The sequence below is a fragment of the Lutra lutra genome, chromosome 7 (genome assembly GCF_902655055.1).
Source record: "Lutra lutra chromosome 7, mLutLut1.2, whole genome shotgun sequence".
In the NCBI taxonomy this organism is placed as follows: Eukaryota; Metazoa; Chordata; class Mammalia; order Carnivora; family Mustelidae; genus Lutra; species Lutra lutra.
The window spans coordinates 109,954,550-109,969,631 of NC_062284.1; the positions used below are offsets into that span (position 1 = coordinate 109,954,550).

Below are 15,082 nucleotides of genomic sequence, written 5' to 3' on the forward strand. Positions count from 1 at the left end.
CCAAGGTTTCTACAGCTCTCATGGTCCAAGACCATCCATTAGTTCCTAAGGTCCCTTTTCTTTTCCAAAATTCTGAAAAATGTCTGTCGTAATATTATATCTCCCATCATTTCAGGTTATTTGAGTGTCTTTTCTTTGCAACAAGAACAACAAAATCTTAACCTAACAGCTACATTTAGCCCAGTACATGCTTTCTTACATGGCTCAACTCCTGATCATCCTAGTCATCACCTATCTCTTATTGCCCTGTATTATTTCTATGTAGAGAACATCTGAAATTTTATATATACGTGTGAAATTTTCCATATATGTTTACTGTTTTTCCCCACCAGAATAAAAACTCTGACAAAGACAGCCTTAACACAGCCTGATTAAACTTTAGACAGGCTTTTTCCTTGACTCGAGGCCTCTGACCTCCCTTTTCTTAGAACATTTACTTTAGAAGGCTTCCAATTATAAATTCTTTCTCTGCCCCTTTGAGATATAAATCTTCTCCCAGACTCTTGTCAGTTGTATAAGCCAGGAATGTCTTTCTGAAGGACTTGGAAGCCATCCCTTTGAAACTTATCAAGAACAATAGCACCCCTATCTCTCAGTGTCTGTGGGAGATTAGGAGCCTAACTTTGATGACACCAATTAGCAAACACAGGTGGTTTAACCACGTTGACTAACTTCTTCACCTTCTGTTTCAGCAAAGTTCAATCTCCCTCCTCTACTGCAATAGGCTTGAACAAAACCTTTCTCCCCATTCTTAACAAGTGTTCAGTGCGATTTCTCTTTGACAGTTCCAAGAAGGTAGGGAGGATTTGTGTGCTTCTTCACTGCTAAGATTCCCAATATTTATAATAAAGAAGTAGCTCAATATATACCTGATGAATGAATGGATGAATGAAGTCACATAGGCTTTTTTTTTTTTCATTTAAAGGATGACTTTGAGAGAAAAATAAATCCCTCTTGAGCTATTCCTTTATATTTCTGAATGTACTACATCTCAAAATTCAATCTATGTACATGGCTTATTAATGGCACTAAAGAAAAGAAATTATCAGCCCTGGTGACATAGCTTTATTGCATGTACTGACAGGCTTCTGCACACGGAAATTTTATTCCTTAAATATGAATACTTTCTTTGCCAATAAAGGTAAAACTGTTAAATATATGTGCTACTATTAAATGTTTGTTAGATTTTAATCTTGAATACAAGCAATTCAAATGGTTGTAAAATTCTAGCATAGTTGAGTTAAAAATTCTGCTAGCCTAATGATTTATAATCATCACAAAATAACAGTTGCACAACCTCCTATCATCTAGGCCTCTTCACTTACTGCAGCCAAAACACTTACAACATCTGCAAAAGTTCAAACAAAAACTTTTGAGTTTGGCCATTCATAATGCAGTATGAGCTTATGTATAAATGTGAATGTAACTGAAGATAGCTGATTTTGACTGACACAATGACATAAGCACAAACAAATCACAGTGAAAACTTTCATCTTCTGGAAAATTGCACACCAGACATTTGATTATAAAGTCCATATTTGTATCTGCAATGCTGACCAAGTAAACATTCAGACTCACAAGACTGCCATAAACTGAACTCAGACTCAGAAGGATACAGGGCAGAAATCACTGGTTACCAGTAAGGCAGCAGAAGGCATCCTCTTCTGCAAGACTTGACCTCATAGCTATCTATGTAGCAGTCCACAGAGCTATGTTAGTTGTGCCCTTCTCCCAAGGGGGCAACGCAAAAGTAAGCAAATGAGACTCAATTGGCAAGTACTAGGACCATCCTGACTTAAAGACTAGAGAACTGACACTGTACAACCTTACACTCAGCCTGAACACTCAGAACTGAAACCATACCTTACTGTTTATGTTAACATGATTTTGTGCTAGTCCTGTCTTCCTTAGCATGACTTAATTTTTCCAGGACTCTCCTGCCCAGGCAAATGGTTTGATTTTTCATCATAGGAACTTTCCAAAGACCCAGTAACTCTTCAGCAGGAAGCATAAACAGTTTATGCCCTAATATTCTTTGAATTTTTTGCGTCAAAATCCTCACCTTGCTGTTTCCACCAATCCTGAACTACTATATCATGATCCTTGAAATTTACCCAATCCTAACTTTTCACTTGGAGAAGAAATAAAGGATGCTAAATAGGGTGTCCATCCATATACTTTCCTCTGAGTCTATGGGTGAAAGTCAAGTGTGGGTAAACCACCAATCTAATCCTCAGTAAAAATATAAGCAGTTTTTTATTGTTCTTAGAATCACTAACATTGTTAAGGTGCTTTCTCAAGCAGAAAAGAACTGGGACATATAAAGGACTTAAAACTGTAGCTAAAGTTTTTGAAAGATGGCACTAAAAAACCTATGTCTGACTAGAAGGTAGAATCACCCGCAAGACAATACATGAAGATTTCATCACAGTTAAAGTCTCATGCTCTTCAGAGCAAGGAAAGTTATCAGGATAAAGAGGGGCATTGAATAATGATAAAATGGTCAAATCTCCAAAAGGTAATAGCCTTAATGTATATGCACCTAACAAGAACATCAGAATATGTGAAGAAAAAGCGAGCAGAACTACTAGAAGAAATAGATAAATCTACTGTTATAGTTGAAGACTTCCATGCCTCTCTATCAGAAATAGTCACATCTAGCAGACAGAAAATCAGTAAGAACATAGTAGAACTCAACAGCACCATGAATCAACCAGACATAATTGACATTGATCAACTATTTTATATGAAAACAGCAAAGAAAACACATTCTTCTCAAGCTCACATAAAACATTACTAAAAACACATTCTGGCCCAACACACACCTTAACAAATTTAAAAGAACAGAGGTCATAGAGTGTTTGCTTTTAGATTACAATGGAATTAAGCTAGAAATCAACAACAGAGAGAAAATCTCAAAATACTTGGAGACTAAACAACATACTTCTAAACAAAAATGGGTCAAATAAGAAACCTCAAGAAAATTTTTTTAAGTTTTTGAACTAAATAAAAATGAAAATACAATGTATCAAAATTTGTGGGATGAAGTGAAAGTAGTGCTTAGAGGGAAATTTATAGCTTTGAACGCAAATGTTAGGAAAGAAGAAAGATCAAAAATCAATAATGTGAACTTCCACCTTAGCAAACTGAAAAAAAAGAAGAGAAAATTAAGTACAAAGCAAGAAGAAAAGACATAATGAAAATTAGAAAAAAGCAATGAAATTAAGAAATCATAGAGGAAAGTCAACAAAACCAAAAGCCTATTCTTTTTTTTTTTTTTAAGATTTTATTTACTTATTTGACAGAGAGAGATCACAAGCAGGCAGAGAGGCAGGCAGAGAGACAGGAGGAAGCAGGCTCCCTGCTGAGCAGAGAGCCCGATGCAGGGCTCAATCCCAGGACTCCGAGATCATGACCTGAGCCGAAGGCAGCGGCTTAACCCACTGAGCCACCCAGGCGCCCCCAAAAGCCTATTCTTTTTTTTTTAAAGATTTTATTTATTTATTTGACAGAGAGAAATCACAAGTAAGCAGAGAGGCAGGCAGAGAGAGAGGAGGAAGCAGGCTCCCTGCTGAGCAGAAAGCCCGATGTGGGGCTCAAACCCAGGACCTGGGATCATGACCTGAGCCGAAGGCAGCGGCTTAACCCACTGAGCCACCCAGGCGCCCCCAAAAGCCTATTCTTTAGAAAGACAGATAAAATTAAGATTCTAGCCACACTTAATAAGAAAAAAATTAGAGAAGACACAAATTACTAATAAGAGAAATAAAAGAGAGAACATCACTACGTAGACATTAAGAGAATAGTAACAATAATAGTAATAGAGGGGAGCCTGGGTGGCTCAGTCAGTTAAGGAGCCGGCTCTCAGTTTTGGCTCAGGTCATGATCTCAGGTCCTGGGACAGAGCCCCACATTGGACTCTGGGCTCCATGCTCATCAGGGAGTCTTGAGGATTTCTTTCCCTCTCCCTCTATCTTCCTCCTCCTCTCTCTCTCTCTTTTTCTTCCTCTCTCTTTCTCTCTCATAAATAAATAAATTTTTAAAAAACAGTAATAAAATGCTATGAATAATTCTAGAAGATATGGACAATTCCTTGAAAGATGTAACCTGCCCAAACTCACACAAGAAAAAATAGGCTATTTGAAAAGAACTATATGCATTAAACAAATCAATTCAGTAATAACCTTCCAAAATTACCCCAGGCCCAGATGAGTTCATGGGTGAATTCTACCAAATATCTCAGGAAGAAATACCGCAACTTCTACAATCTTTTCCAGAGGTAGAAGTAGATATGATACTTCCTAACTCATCTTTTGGAATCCAGAATTACCCTACTACCAGAATCAGACAAAGACATTATGAGATAAGAAAACTACAGACCAATATTTCTTATGAACATAGATGCAAAAATCCTCAAAAAAATGGCAAATATATAATATATCAAATATATCCAACAATATATAAATATGATCATATAATATGCCCAAGTAGAATTTTTCCTAAGTATGCATGGCTGGTTTAACACTCAAAAATCAATTAAGGTAATCCATAACATCACAGACTAAAGAACAAAGATCACATGATTATATCAATAGATGCAGAAAAAAAGCACTTAATAAAATATAATAGTCATTCATAATAAAAACTCCCAGAAAACTAGAAAGAGAGGAACTTCCTCTACTTGATAAAGAACATCTATAAAAAAACCTACAGCTAACATTATAATCACATAAATAAAAGATGTTTATGAGGAAAACCACAACATTCTGATGAAGGAAATCAAAGAAAAACTAAATAAGTGGAGTGATATCCCATGCTCATGAAGAGGAATACTCAATATTGTCAAGATGTCAGTTCTTCTCAGGGTGTCTAGGTGGCTTAGTTGGTTAAGCACCTGACTCTTGATTTCAGCTCAGGTCATGATAGGGTCATGAGAGCGAGCCCCACGATGTGCTCCATGTTCAGCAGGAAGTCTACTTAAGATTCTCTCTTTCCAAGGAAAAAATAAAACAAAACGAAATCAGAGAGGGAGACAAACTATAAGACACTCTTAAGCATAGGAAATAAACTGAGGGTTGCTGGAGGGGAGAGGTGGGATGGGGTAACTGGATAATGGACATTAAAGAGGGCACACAATGTAATGAGCCCTGGGTATTATATAAGACTGATGAATCACTGACCTCTACTTCCAAAACCAATAACACATTGTATGTTAATTGAATATAAATAAATTTTAATAATAATAAAATTCTGTCTTTCCCTCTCTCTCCATTCCTCCCCCTACAATTTCTCTAAAATAAATAAATCTTCAAAAAAAAAGATGTCAATTCTTGATCTGTAGTTATAACACAATCCTGATCAAAATACCAACAAGTTATTTTGTGGATATCAATAAACTGATTCTAAAGTTTATATGAAGAGAAAAAGTTGTGAATAGCCAACTCAATATTGAAGGAGAACAAAGTTAGAGGGCAGATACTACTCCAACATTTGCTTTAAGTCTGTAGTAGTCAAGACAATGCAGTGAAAGTAGAGACAAACAGATCTATGAGACAAAACAGAGAGCCCAGAAACAGACCCACATAAATATAATCAACTGTTCTTTTTTTTTTTAAAGATTTTATTTATTTATTTGATAGACAGAGATCACAAGTAGTCAGAGAGGCAGGCAGAGAGAGAGGAGGAAGCAGGCTTCCCGCCGAGCAGAGAGCCCGATGCGGGGCTCCATCCCAGGACTCTGGGATCGTGACCTGAGCAGAAGGCAGAGGCTTTAACCCACTGAGCCACCCAGGAGACCATAATCAACTGTTCTTAACAAAGGAGCAAAGGCAATACAATGGAGGAAAGATAGTTTTTTCAACAAATATTACAACTGGACATCCAAATGGAAACAAAAATGAATGTACACACAGACCTTAAACCCTTTATAAAAATTAACTCAAAATGGATAATAGACCTAAATTTAAACACAAAACTAAAGCTTCTCGACGATAACATGGGAAAAAACTAGGTCACCTTGGTTTTGGTGATAACTTTTTAGATACACCAAAGGCATGATCCATAAAAGAAATAATTAATAAAATAAACTTCAGTAACATTAAAAACTGTTCTGTGAAAGATACGATCACAAGAATGAGAAGACAAGCCACAGAATGAAAGAAATATTTTGTAAAAGACATATCTTATAAAGGACCACTACATAAAACATACAAAGATCTCTCAAAATTCAACAAGGAGAAAATTAAAAACTTGATCAAAAAATGAGCAAAAGGATCTGGACAGACACCTGACCAAAGAATATATTGATAGAAAACAGGTGTATGAAAAGCTGTTCAACATCTTATGTCATAAGGGAATTGCAAATTAAAACAATAAGGAGACAACACTACACATCTATTAGGATGATCAAAATCCAAAACACTGACAACACCAAATGCTGGTGAGGATGTGGATCAACAGGAACTCTCATTCAGTGCTGATGAAAATGCAAAATGGTACAGCAGCTTTGGAAGACAGTTCAGCAATTTCTTACAAAATTGAACATAATCTTCCCATATGATCCAGCAATTGTGTTTCTTGGAATTGACCCAAATGAGTTGATAACTTACTCCTACACAAAAACCTACACACAAAGTTTACAGCAGCTTTATCCGTAATTGCCAAAACTTGGAAGCAGCCAATTTCTCCTTCAGTAGAAAAATAAACCAGTATATCCAGACAATCTAATATTATTGAGCTCCAAAAAGAAGTGAGCCAAAGCCATAAAAAGACATGGAGGAAACTTAGATGCATATTAAAACATGAAAGAAGCCAATCTGAAAAGGCTACATACTATATGATTCCAACCATATGACATTCTGGAAAATTCAAAACTGTATCAACTGTAAAAAGATCGGTGATTGCTAGGGGTAAGGGGAGGAGGAAGGACTAAATTAGCAGAGCACAGAGAATTTTTAAGGCAATGGAAGCACTCTGTATAATACTGTAATGGTAAATACATGTCATTATACATTTATCCTAACCCACAGAACATACAACATGGACTTTCAGTGATAACAGTGTGTCAGTGTAGGTTCACCAATTGTAATAAATGTACCACTATGGTGGGGGATGTTGATAATGAGATAGGCTGGGGGTGGCGTTTGGCAATCTCTGTATGGAAAATCTCTATACCTTCCTCTCAATTTTGCTGTGAATTTTAAAATGGTCTTAAAATAAAGTCCATTATCATCTATGCAAACACACAGATGAGAAAAATCAATTGATTCCATGGTAGACTGGACAGGGTTTCTATGGATTTAATTAGATTAAATTTAGGAAAACTAAGAAAAAGAAATATTAAATAGTCCCTATCTGTACCACTGAAACACTTTTTTTTTAAGATTGATTTTTTTTATTTATTTATTTATTTATTCATTTATTTATTTGACACAGAGAGATAGAGAGCACAAGTAGGCAGAGCAGCAGGCAGAGAGAGAGGGGGAGAAGCAGGCTCCCCACTGAGAAGGGAGCCCCATGCAGGACTTGATCCTAGGACCCTGGGTTCAGACCTGAGCCAAAGGCAGACGCTTAACTGACTGAGCCACCCAGGTGCCCTGGCCACTGAAACATTATTTTAAATTATCTGTAGGCTTTAATGAAAAAGTAATAGCAACCAAATTGTATTAAATAACAATCTCCAACATGCTATATTTGGTAGAGGGTCTGAGATTCAACTGAAGGGAGAAAAAAAGATCAGAGGCTGAAAAAGTCACCAAAATCTACAAGCATAATTAGCTTCTTTAATTTCCAATTCTTGATTTGATGGCTAGATAAGAAACAAAAAACTGCACTGTAAACATACATTTAAGCATACATTGTAAACAATGTATGCTCAAACACAATAACTCATGCATAATCTGCAAAAAAATTTTAGAAATCATTTTACATAAGATTTTCAGGAAATTAAAAATATTTATACATTTCCACTTAGCAATAGCTGTCTCATTCATTTTGCCTCCTAAAACAATGCATAAGTGAACTTTTCCCCCATTTCAATTTGTCATGACCTAGTTTATCACGTTTACCACTTACACTTTACCTGTGTATCATGTTTCTTAAGCTCACTTACACTACCAAATTGTGCATTATCTTCAGCTGCCATATCTTTCTCTGATGCCCTATATAATTCAGTGCCCAGGTCCCCCCAGCCTCCCAGAAATCAGGTTCTGAGGACTACCCAGAGCTGTAAAATGCACCTACAAAAGAGCTTGATTCTATTCCTTGGATTCCTAGTGACAACTTTTTTTTAACCCTTTGTTATGGTTCCTAGGAAATCTGCATTACTTCTTCTCAAACAGAATACTTTCCTCTAATGGATGCTGCCTTCTGTGCCTCACAGCTCTCTTACAGAATCACATATCCAGTTTGTGAATTCCTAATAAATCAAATTACACTTCAGAGAACACATCAACTGAGACAATTATGAAAATAAAGAGTTATTAAGTCCTGCACCCGTATCACGTTAACGGATTAAACTGCTATTTTCAGATTCATACTCCCCTATTCCCCAGCCACCACCAGCTCACTTCATCATTCTTAAGTTTTATGTCATTGTACAATTTACTAAAACCTCACTAACACTTCATTGCTTCAGGTCAGTGAGCCATTGATATGCACTAAGAGTGATAAAGGATTATCAAGGAGATGGGCCACATTCTTCACAGTCACAAGGTATATAATCAAGCTAAGGAAGCAAACATACACACATGAAATAATAACATCCCCTAAAAAATGCAAAATTCTACAAGCAAAATCCATTCCTGTCTCTATTCCCGTTTGTTCCTTATAACCACCCTGTGGTGTAAATAATTAGGTATTCCCTTTCTTTTCTAACAGACACAGAAACTGAGAGCGGGAGTAACCACCCAGAGGCTCAAAACAAACATGTCCGAGGGAAAGCCTAAGTCCCCGATCACACAACAAACGGTACAGCACTCATGAACACACACAAAGCAACAAAAGAAAAATAGCTTTAATTACATTAATGGGCACTCATGTACATAAATGAAGATGAAATACAACAAAGATATTCATTACAGTTGCTTGGAAATAATCATTTTTAAAAAGACAAGAGGCCCAAAATGGAGTCACTTGTGCTAAGTCCATGTCAACAAACCAAGACTTAACACCAACTTAATGGCACTTTCAGCCTCTCCCAAGAACGTGATCTCAACCAGTCTGTCTGGAATTACCTGGTCAGCAGTAGTGAGGTAACCTGCCTGACAGACTCTCTGCCTGCCCCTAAAGGAAGGTGACATTGCCTGAAATAAACCACTCTGCTAATAATGTCCTTGTCTGTCCCCCTTCTGCCTGTAAAAGTCTTCTATTTTGTACAGCTCCTCAGAGTTCCTTTCTATTTGCTAGATGGGATGCTACCCAACTCATGAATAATTAAATAAAGCCAATATGATCTTTAAAATTTACTCAGTTGAATTTTTTTAACATAATGTAGTAAAGCTTCCCTGAAGAAGTATGTTCCAGAGAGTTGGATGTCATGTAACAGATAATACAGAGCCAACCCACAGGAACTGAACCAGCAGAAAATCAAAAATACATAAAATAATGTGAGCAAAGAAACTAGCAGACATGTGGGTATATCTAATTAAGTATTGGAATTAAATAAGACAACAATATATTAATTAGAAAAGAAAGTTAAAAACAATATAGATGCAAAATACCAGACAATAATAATGGGAAAGGAGACAAGATACTAATTAGGAGGCAAGAAAAGATACTAATAAACCACATGTTGATGCTAAAAATGGGGCGCCTAGGTGGCTCAGTGGGTTAAGCCTCTGCCTTCGGCCAGGTCATGATCTCAGGGTCCTGGGATGGAGCCCTGCATTGGGCTCTCTGCTCAGCAGGGATCCTGCTTCCCGACCCCCTTCTCTGCCTGCTGCTCTGCCTACTTGTGATCTCTCTCTATTCAATAAATAAATAAGCATCTTTAAAAATAAATAAATAAAAATGTTAAGAGTAATCAGTTAACAAAAAAACTTCCAAACTAGTAGAGGGAATCCAGTAGATGAAAGAAAAAACTTGGGGCACCTGGGTGGCTCAGCGGGTTAAGCCGCTGCCTTCGGCTCAGGTCACGATCTCAGGGTCCTGGGATCGAGCCCCGCATCGGGCTCTCTGCTCGGCAGAGAACCTGCTTCCTCCTCTCTCTCTGCCTGCCTCTCTGCCTGCTTGTGATCTCTCTCTGTCAAATAAATAAATAAAATCTTTAAAAAAAAAAAAAAAAAAAAGAAAGAAAAAACTCAATCCAAAAGATGGAAGAAAAAAAGAAAAAGGAAATAAAAACATAGAGAAAAGCAAAGAAAAAGCATTTTAAAGTAGAAAAGAATATTCTCTAAGTAAATCAAAATGCAATTAATCTTGATAAATATACAGATTAAGCCTTTCAGCTATACTCTCAGAATCTATATATTACCTATAGAAGATATAGCTAGAGTATAATAATCTTTAATAAAATTTGAAATATAAAAGAGGCGCCTGGGTGGCGCAGTGGGTTAAAGCCTCTGCCTTCAGCTCAGGTCATGATCTCAGGATCCTGGGATCGAACCCCACATCGGGCTCTCTGCTAGGTGGGGAGCCTGCTCCCCCACACACACTTCTCTCTGCCTGCCTCTCTGCCTATTTGTGATCTCTGTCTGTCAAATAAATAAATAAACTCTAAAAAGAAATTTAAATATAGAAATATATATACTAAATACTATATGAAAGCTAATGTAGCTCTGCTAGAATCAAGCCAAATAGACTTAAAGCACAAACAATCATTAGGAACAAAGAATGTGAGAAAATACTGTTGAGGAAATCTCCCAGATGGGAGAGTAAAAATAGGAAGCATTGGAAAATAGGAAAAAGAAAAAGAAAATTAGACTAGTCCAAAAGGTGCAGTATCCGAAAAAGAGGAGCTCCAGCAAGGAAAAAAAAAAAATGGGGAAGAAGGGTGGAGATAATCATCATAGGAGAAAGAAATGAAGACAGAAGACACGCTTTGCCAGACTGAAAAGGGCCACAGTCAATGCCCAGCCAAATGGATGAAAACAGACCCACACTAAGGCATATGGTCAAAAAGTCTCAGAACTCTGGGGCAGAGAGGATACACCAAACTTTCAAAAAGAGAACAAGTCACGCATAAAGTGTCAGAAATCCTAATTATCTCTAGCCTAGAATATTATAATTAGCCAAAGTCAATCATGTGGGAGGGGGTAGTAAAGAGAGATTTGTTTAAGAAAATAATGTTGATCGAATACTGCTTGCATCAATGTAATGAGAGAAGATGTAGACCACTGGCAGGGAGCTTAGAGTTTGAATTAGTGATAAGTACAAAAAATGAAGCAAACAATAAATCCAGCTGTTTATTAACTCTCAGGAAAGTGGAAAATACAGGAAAACAACCATCGTAGATTTAAGATTCCACCATAAATAGCATATTTGTATATAATCTTGTTTGCTGACATGGAAGCAAATAACAAAAGAATTCCCTAAATAATTTGAAAGTGGTTTGCTCTAGAGTTTTTGTTTTATTTTTTTCAAAATGAGATATTGTCAATCCTTCTTCAAAGAGGTTTTACCAACTTATACTCCCTTGAGCAATGTATGAGAGTGCCCATACCGTCGCTCAGTTCAGGTCCCCTATGGAGTTCTGCCAAGTCAGGGTTAGGTGTGCAAGTTTTACCGAGAGAAAGTTCTAGGAAAGACAAACAGAGGAGGTAGGAGCCTCCAGACCAAAATGTAGTTCTGACATGTGTGAATGGGGAGCCCCAGAGCAAAATTTTCTCATTAGAGCAGTTTGCATTGAATAGGAGTAGACTAAATTATAATATTACCACCATCCTTAATTACTGGCTAAAAGTAGCCTGGAGGAAATATGGCTTCAGTTTGTGAACTGCAGCAGATCAGAAAATGCAGCAGCTGTCAGTCAAAACAAAACAAAAAAAACGCATTTATAGCATTTTGGGCTTTCTGAGTATAAATACTCCCACGATGGTCAGTTTCAAGCTACTAGAGGGACAGTGCGATGACTCACTGAATGAATGCTGAGTTTAAAAAAGATGCTAACAATTGGCTTTCCCAAACCAAGAGCAGGTTCCAGGAAGCTATGAACTGAGCTCCAGACAGCAGGTTTTCACGAAGGACAATCTAAACGGTGTACCTTCTTAGCTACTACACTCACCAACCTAGTGTGTTAACAAAGTTTTTATTACAACAGTGTGAAAAGTGAAAATGGTAGGTCAGTATAGTTTGTAGTTTTACTTTGCATTTTAATATGCATGAGGCTGAAGATCTCTTGATCTATTTATACATTGTGTTAAATGCATTTATTATTTTGTAAATATTTAGTGTATTATGTATAAACTGAACCAATCTTTTGATTGTTATTAAAATCTTTATGACTGTGTTCTAAATAACTGAAATCTTAATCTGTTCCTCTTAATATATTAATTCATACAGGAAGTGAAATATACACACTGCTTATCTCATCATATTTCACATTTTCAAAATTAACTCCCTTCAACACCTTCCAGAAGGTAAATAAGAAAGAAATAAATCTACCTTTAAAAGCTTATGTAAATGGAATCTGAAATTAGGAAACAATTTACTATAATTCCTCTTTTTTCCGTAATTTTTAAAGTAATGCGTACAGCATCAAAACACAGTATCTACACTTAACTTTCAGGGAAATAGTTTTTTTTAATATTACTAAAGTTAACTGAGTGTAGAAATTTTATGGGAAAAAAGTCACTGAATAGTTTCTATCTATCTCCCAACATACACAGAGTAACAACAACAACATAGTAGAGATTTCCATCTGAGCAGTTTACAAGGACAGAGTAGAATCTTTAGGGAAATTAAATTTGTAATATCATCATTACAAACACATTTTAATAATAGATGCATTCTATATTGACTCATTTTTACATTTATTAGTTGAGATTATTGGTTGCATCCTATTAGCTTGCTGTAGCAAGTTGGAAATCATCCACTATTAAGTTAAAAGCTAGGAAGCCCTGGATGAAGTGGTCTTTTAAGATATTACACATTTTTAGGGATGCCTGGGTGGCTCAGTTGGTTAAGCGTCTGCCTTCAGCTCGGGTCATGATTCCAAGGTCCTCGGATTGAGTCCTACATTGGGCTCCTTGCTTAGCCAGAGGCCTGCATCTCTCTCTCCCTCTGCTCTTCCTGCTTGTATGCTCTCTGACAAATAAATACATCTTAAAAAAAAAAAAGATATTACACATTTTTAGTGTTTAAGATTTATTTGTTTTAGAAAGAGAGAGTATGCAAGCAGAGGAAGGAACAGAGGGAGAGAAAAAGACTCCTCAAGCAGACTCCCTGCTTAACGCAGAGCCCAATGCACGGCTCAATCCCAGGACCCTGAGATCATGACCTGAACTGGAATAAAGAGTCATCTGCCCAATCAACCAAGCCACCCAGATGCCTCCACATTTTAAGTATTTCTAGTTGTGCAGATAATACTGAATGAAGAGAACCTTGAACTAGACCAGACATCAGAAGTCATCCAAGATAGTCTCTAACCACAAATGTACTTAGACAAAATTTAAAACAGGCTATAAAGAAGAAATCAAAAAGGCAAAAATTTGAGGATTTTCCATAAAAGTTTTTTTTGTTTGTTTTTTGTTTCTTTGTTTTTTAGTTAACTCAAGCACTGCTACCATATATATCTGGAGAGGAGGAGTCAAAAGTTTTATAGATGCATAGAACACTACTGTTGTCCAAAGAAAATACATCTGTTTCATCTCTTTTAATCAATTACCTAATTCATTACTTTATTTGACCCCCAAATGCTATTGCTTTTCTTCTGTTCCACCTCCTCCAACCACAACCCCCATCTTTTCAAACTGCAACTCTGAACAACAACCACTGTCCTAGTAATTGGTATTATCAACCAGAAAGCAAGAAAAAGAAGCAGATGAAAATTAAAGTCATTGAATATTATAATTTACGGCAAGTAGGGTAAAGGCTAAAAGTGGTTGCTAAAAAGAAGTTTGGATTATTTGTAAACTCCTTTTATCTTAATTTTCTCAAAATATATGATCCACAGTACTCAGAAAAAAAAAGAAACTTACCTCATCCACATTTTCAAAGGCATTGATGATGTCATAAGGTAAACAAGACAACAGATCGATCACAAACCAAGTTTTCAGATAGTTCATCCTTATCAGTTTGGGGTCAGAAATGACCTCTCCACCAGGTCCCACAAATGTCGTGTGAAAATTTAAAACAATGTCAACCAGAAAAATAACGTCCACCACACTGTCCAGCACCAGCCAGGCTATGTTGTTCTGCTTCGTTTTGAAGGAAACGTTATAAGGAACCATAATGGCGGTGTAGAAGGTAAGAATTAAAATCACCCAATCCCAAGTAGTTTTAAAAGCACAATAGTGTAAAATAATGTGTGGTGGCGTCTTTGGCGCTTCTTGCTTATACTGAGGAAGGATATCTGATCCCAGCTGAAGAACCTAAAAGAGAGACAATGTGTATATAAATGACTTGGACATCTCTGCAATTAGTAATGAATTCAAACTTACTATAAGTCAAACCACAGTGTATTTTTCATGACTCCTGGTTTCAAGACCAGTCACACCCTATAGTTTTGTCTCCGTCTTCTGAGTTGTACCAAAGATTGTTCAAAGGAAGTTAATCTGTCTGCTCTTATATCTGGCTTTCCCTCCACTGGCCAACTGTTGGTTCACAAACTGGTCCCCAAACACCAAGGGCAAGGAGAGAACAAAGAAAAGGAAAGACCACTCCAGATCATTAGGTGGCGGTTTAATAAACAAGGGAACATACTTATAAGGCTTGTCACAGGAAATGGTAAGACAAGTGAACCTCCGCACCCACCCACCAGAATCTTAAAAAGTTAGTAGATACCCTAACTGGATCCAGTCACATACAGTCCAAATGACCTCAACAACATCCTATTCTTTCAAGGCTATGTCCTTAAAAATGGCTCCCACTGAGGGAATGGTGGGCAGAGGGTGCATTCCAAGGACTGGAATGAGGAGTCTCCTGT

General features: G+C 36.9%; 1 protein-coding gene across 1 annotated transcript in view; it reads right to left on the bottom strand.

Annotated features, from left to right (window-relative positions):
- The window catches only part of KCNH5 (potassium voltage-gated channel subfamily H member 5), a 336,334-nt gene that overhangs the window by 256,107 nt on the left and 65,145 nt on the right, over nt 1-15,082 (bottom strand). Inside the window, exon 6 of the mRNA XM_047739277.1 lies at nt 14,136-14,528. Coding sequence (XP_047595233.1) covers nt 14,136-14,528 — 393 coding nt within the window. The remainder of the gene's footprint in view (nt 1-14,135; nt 14,529-15,082) is intronic.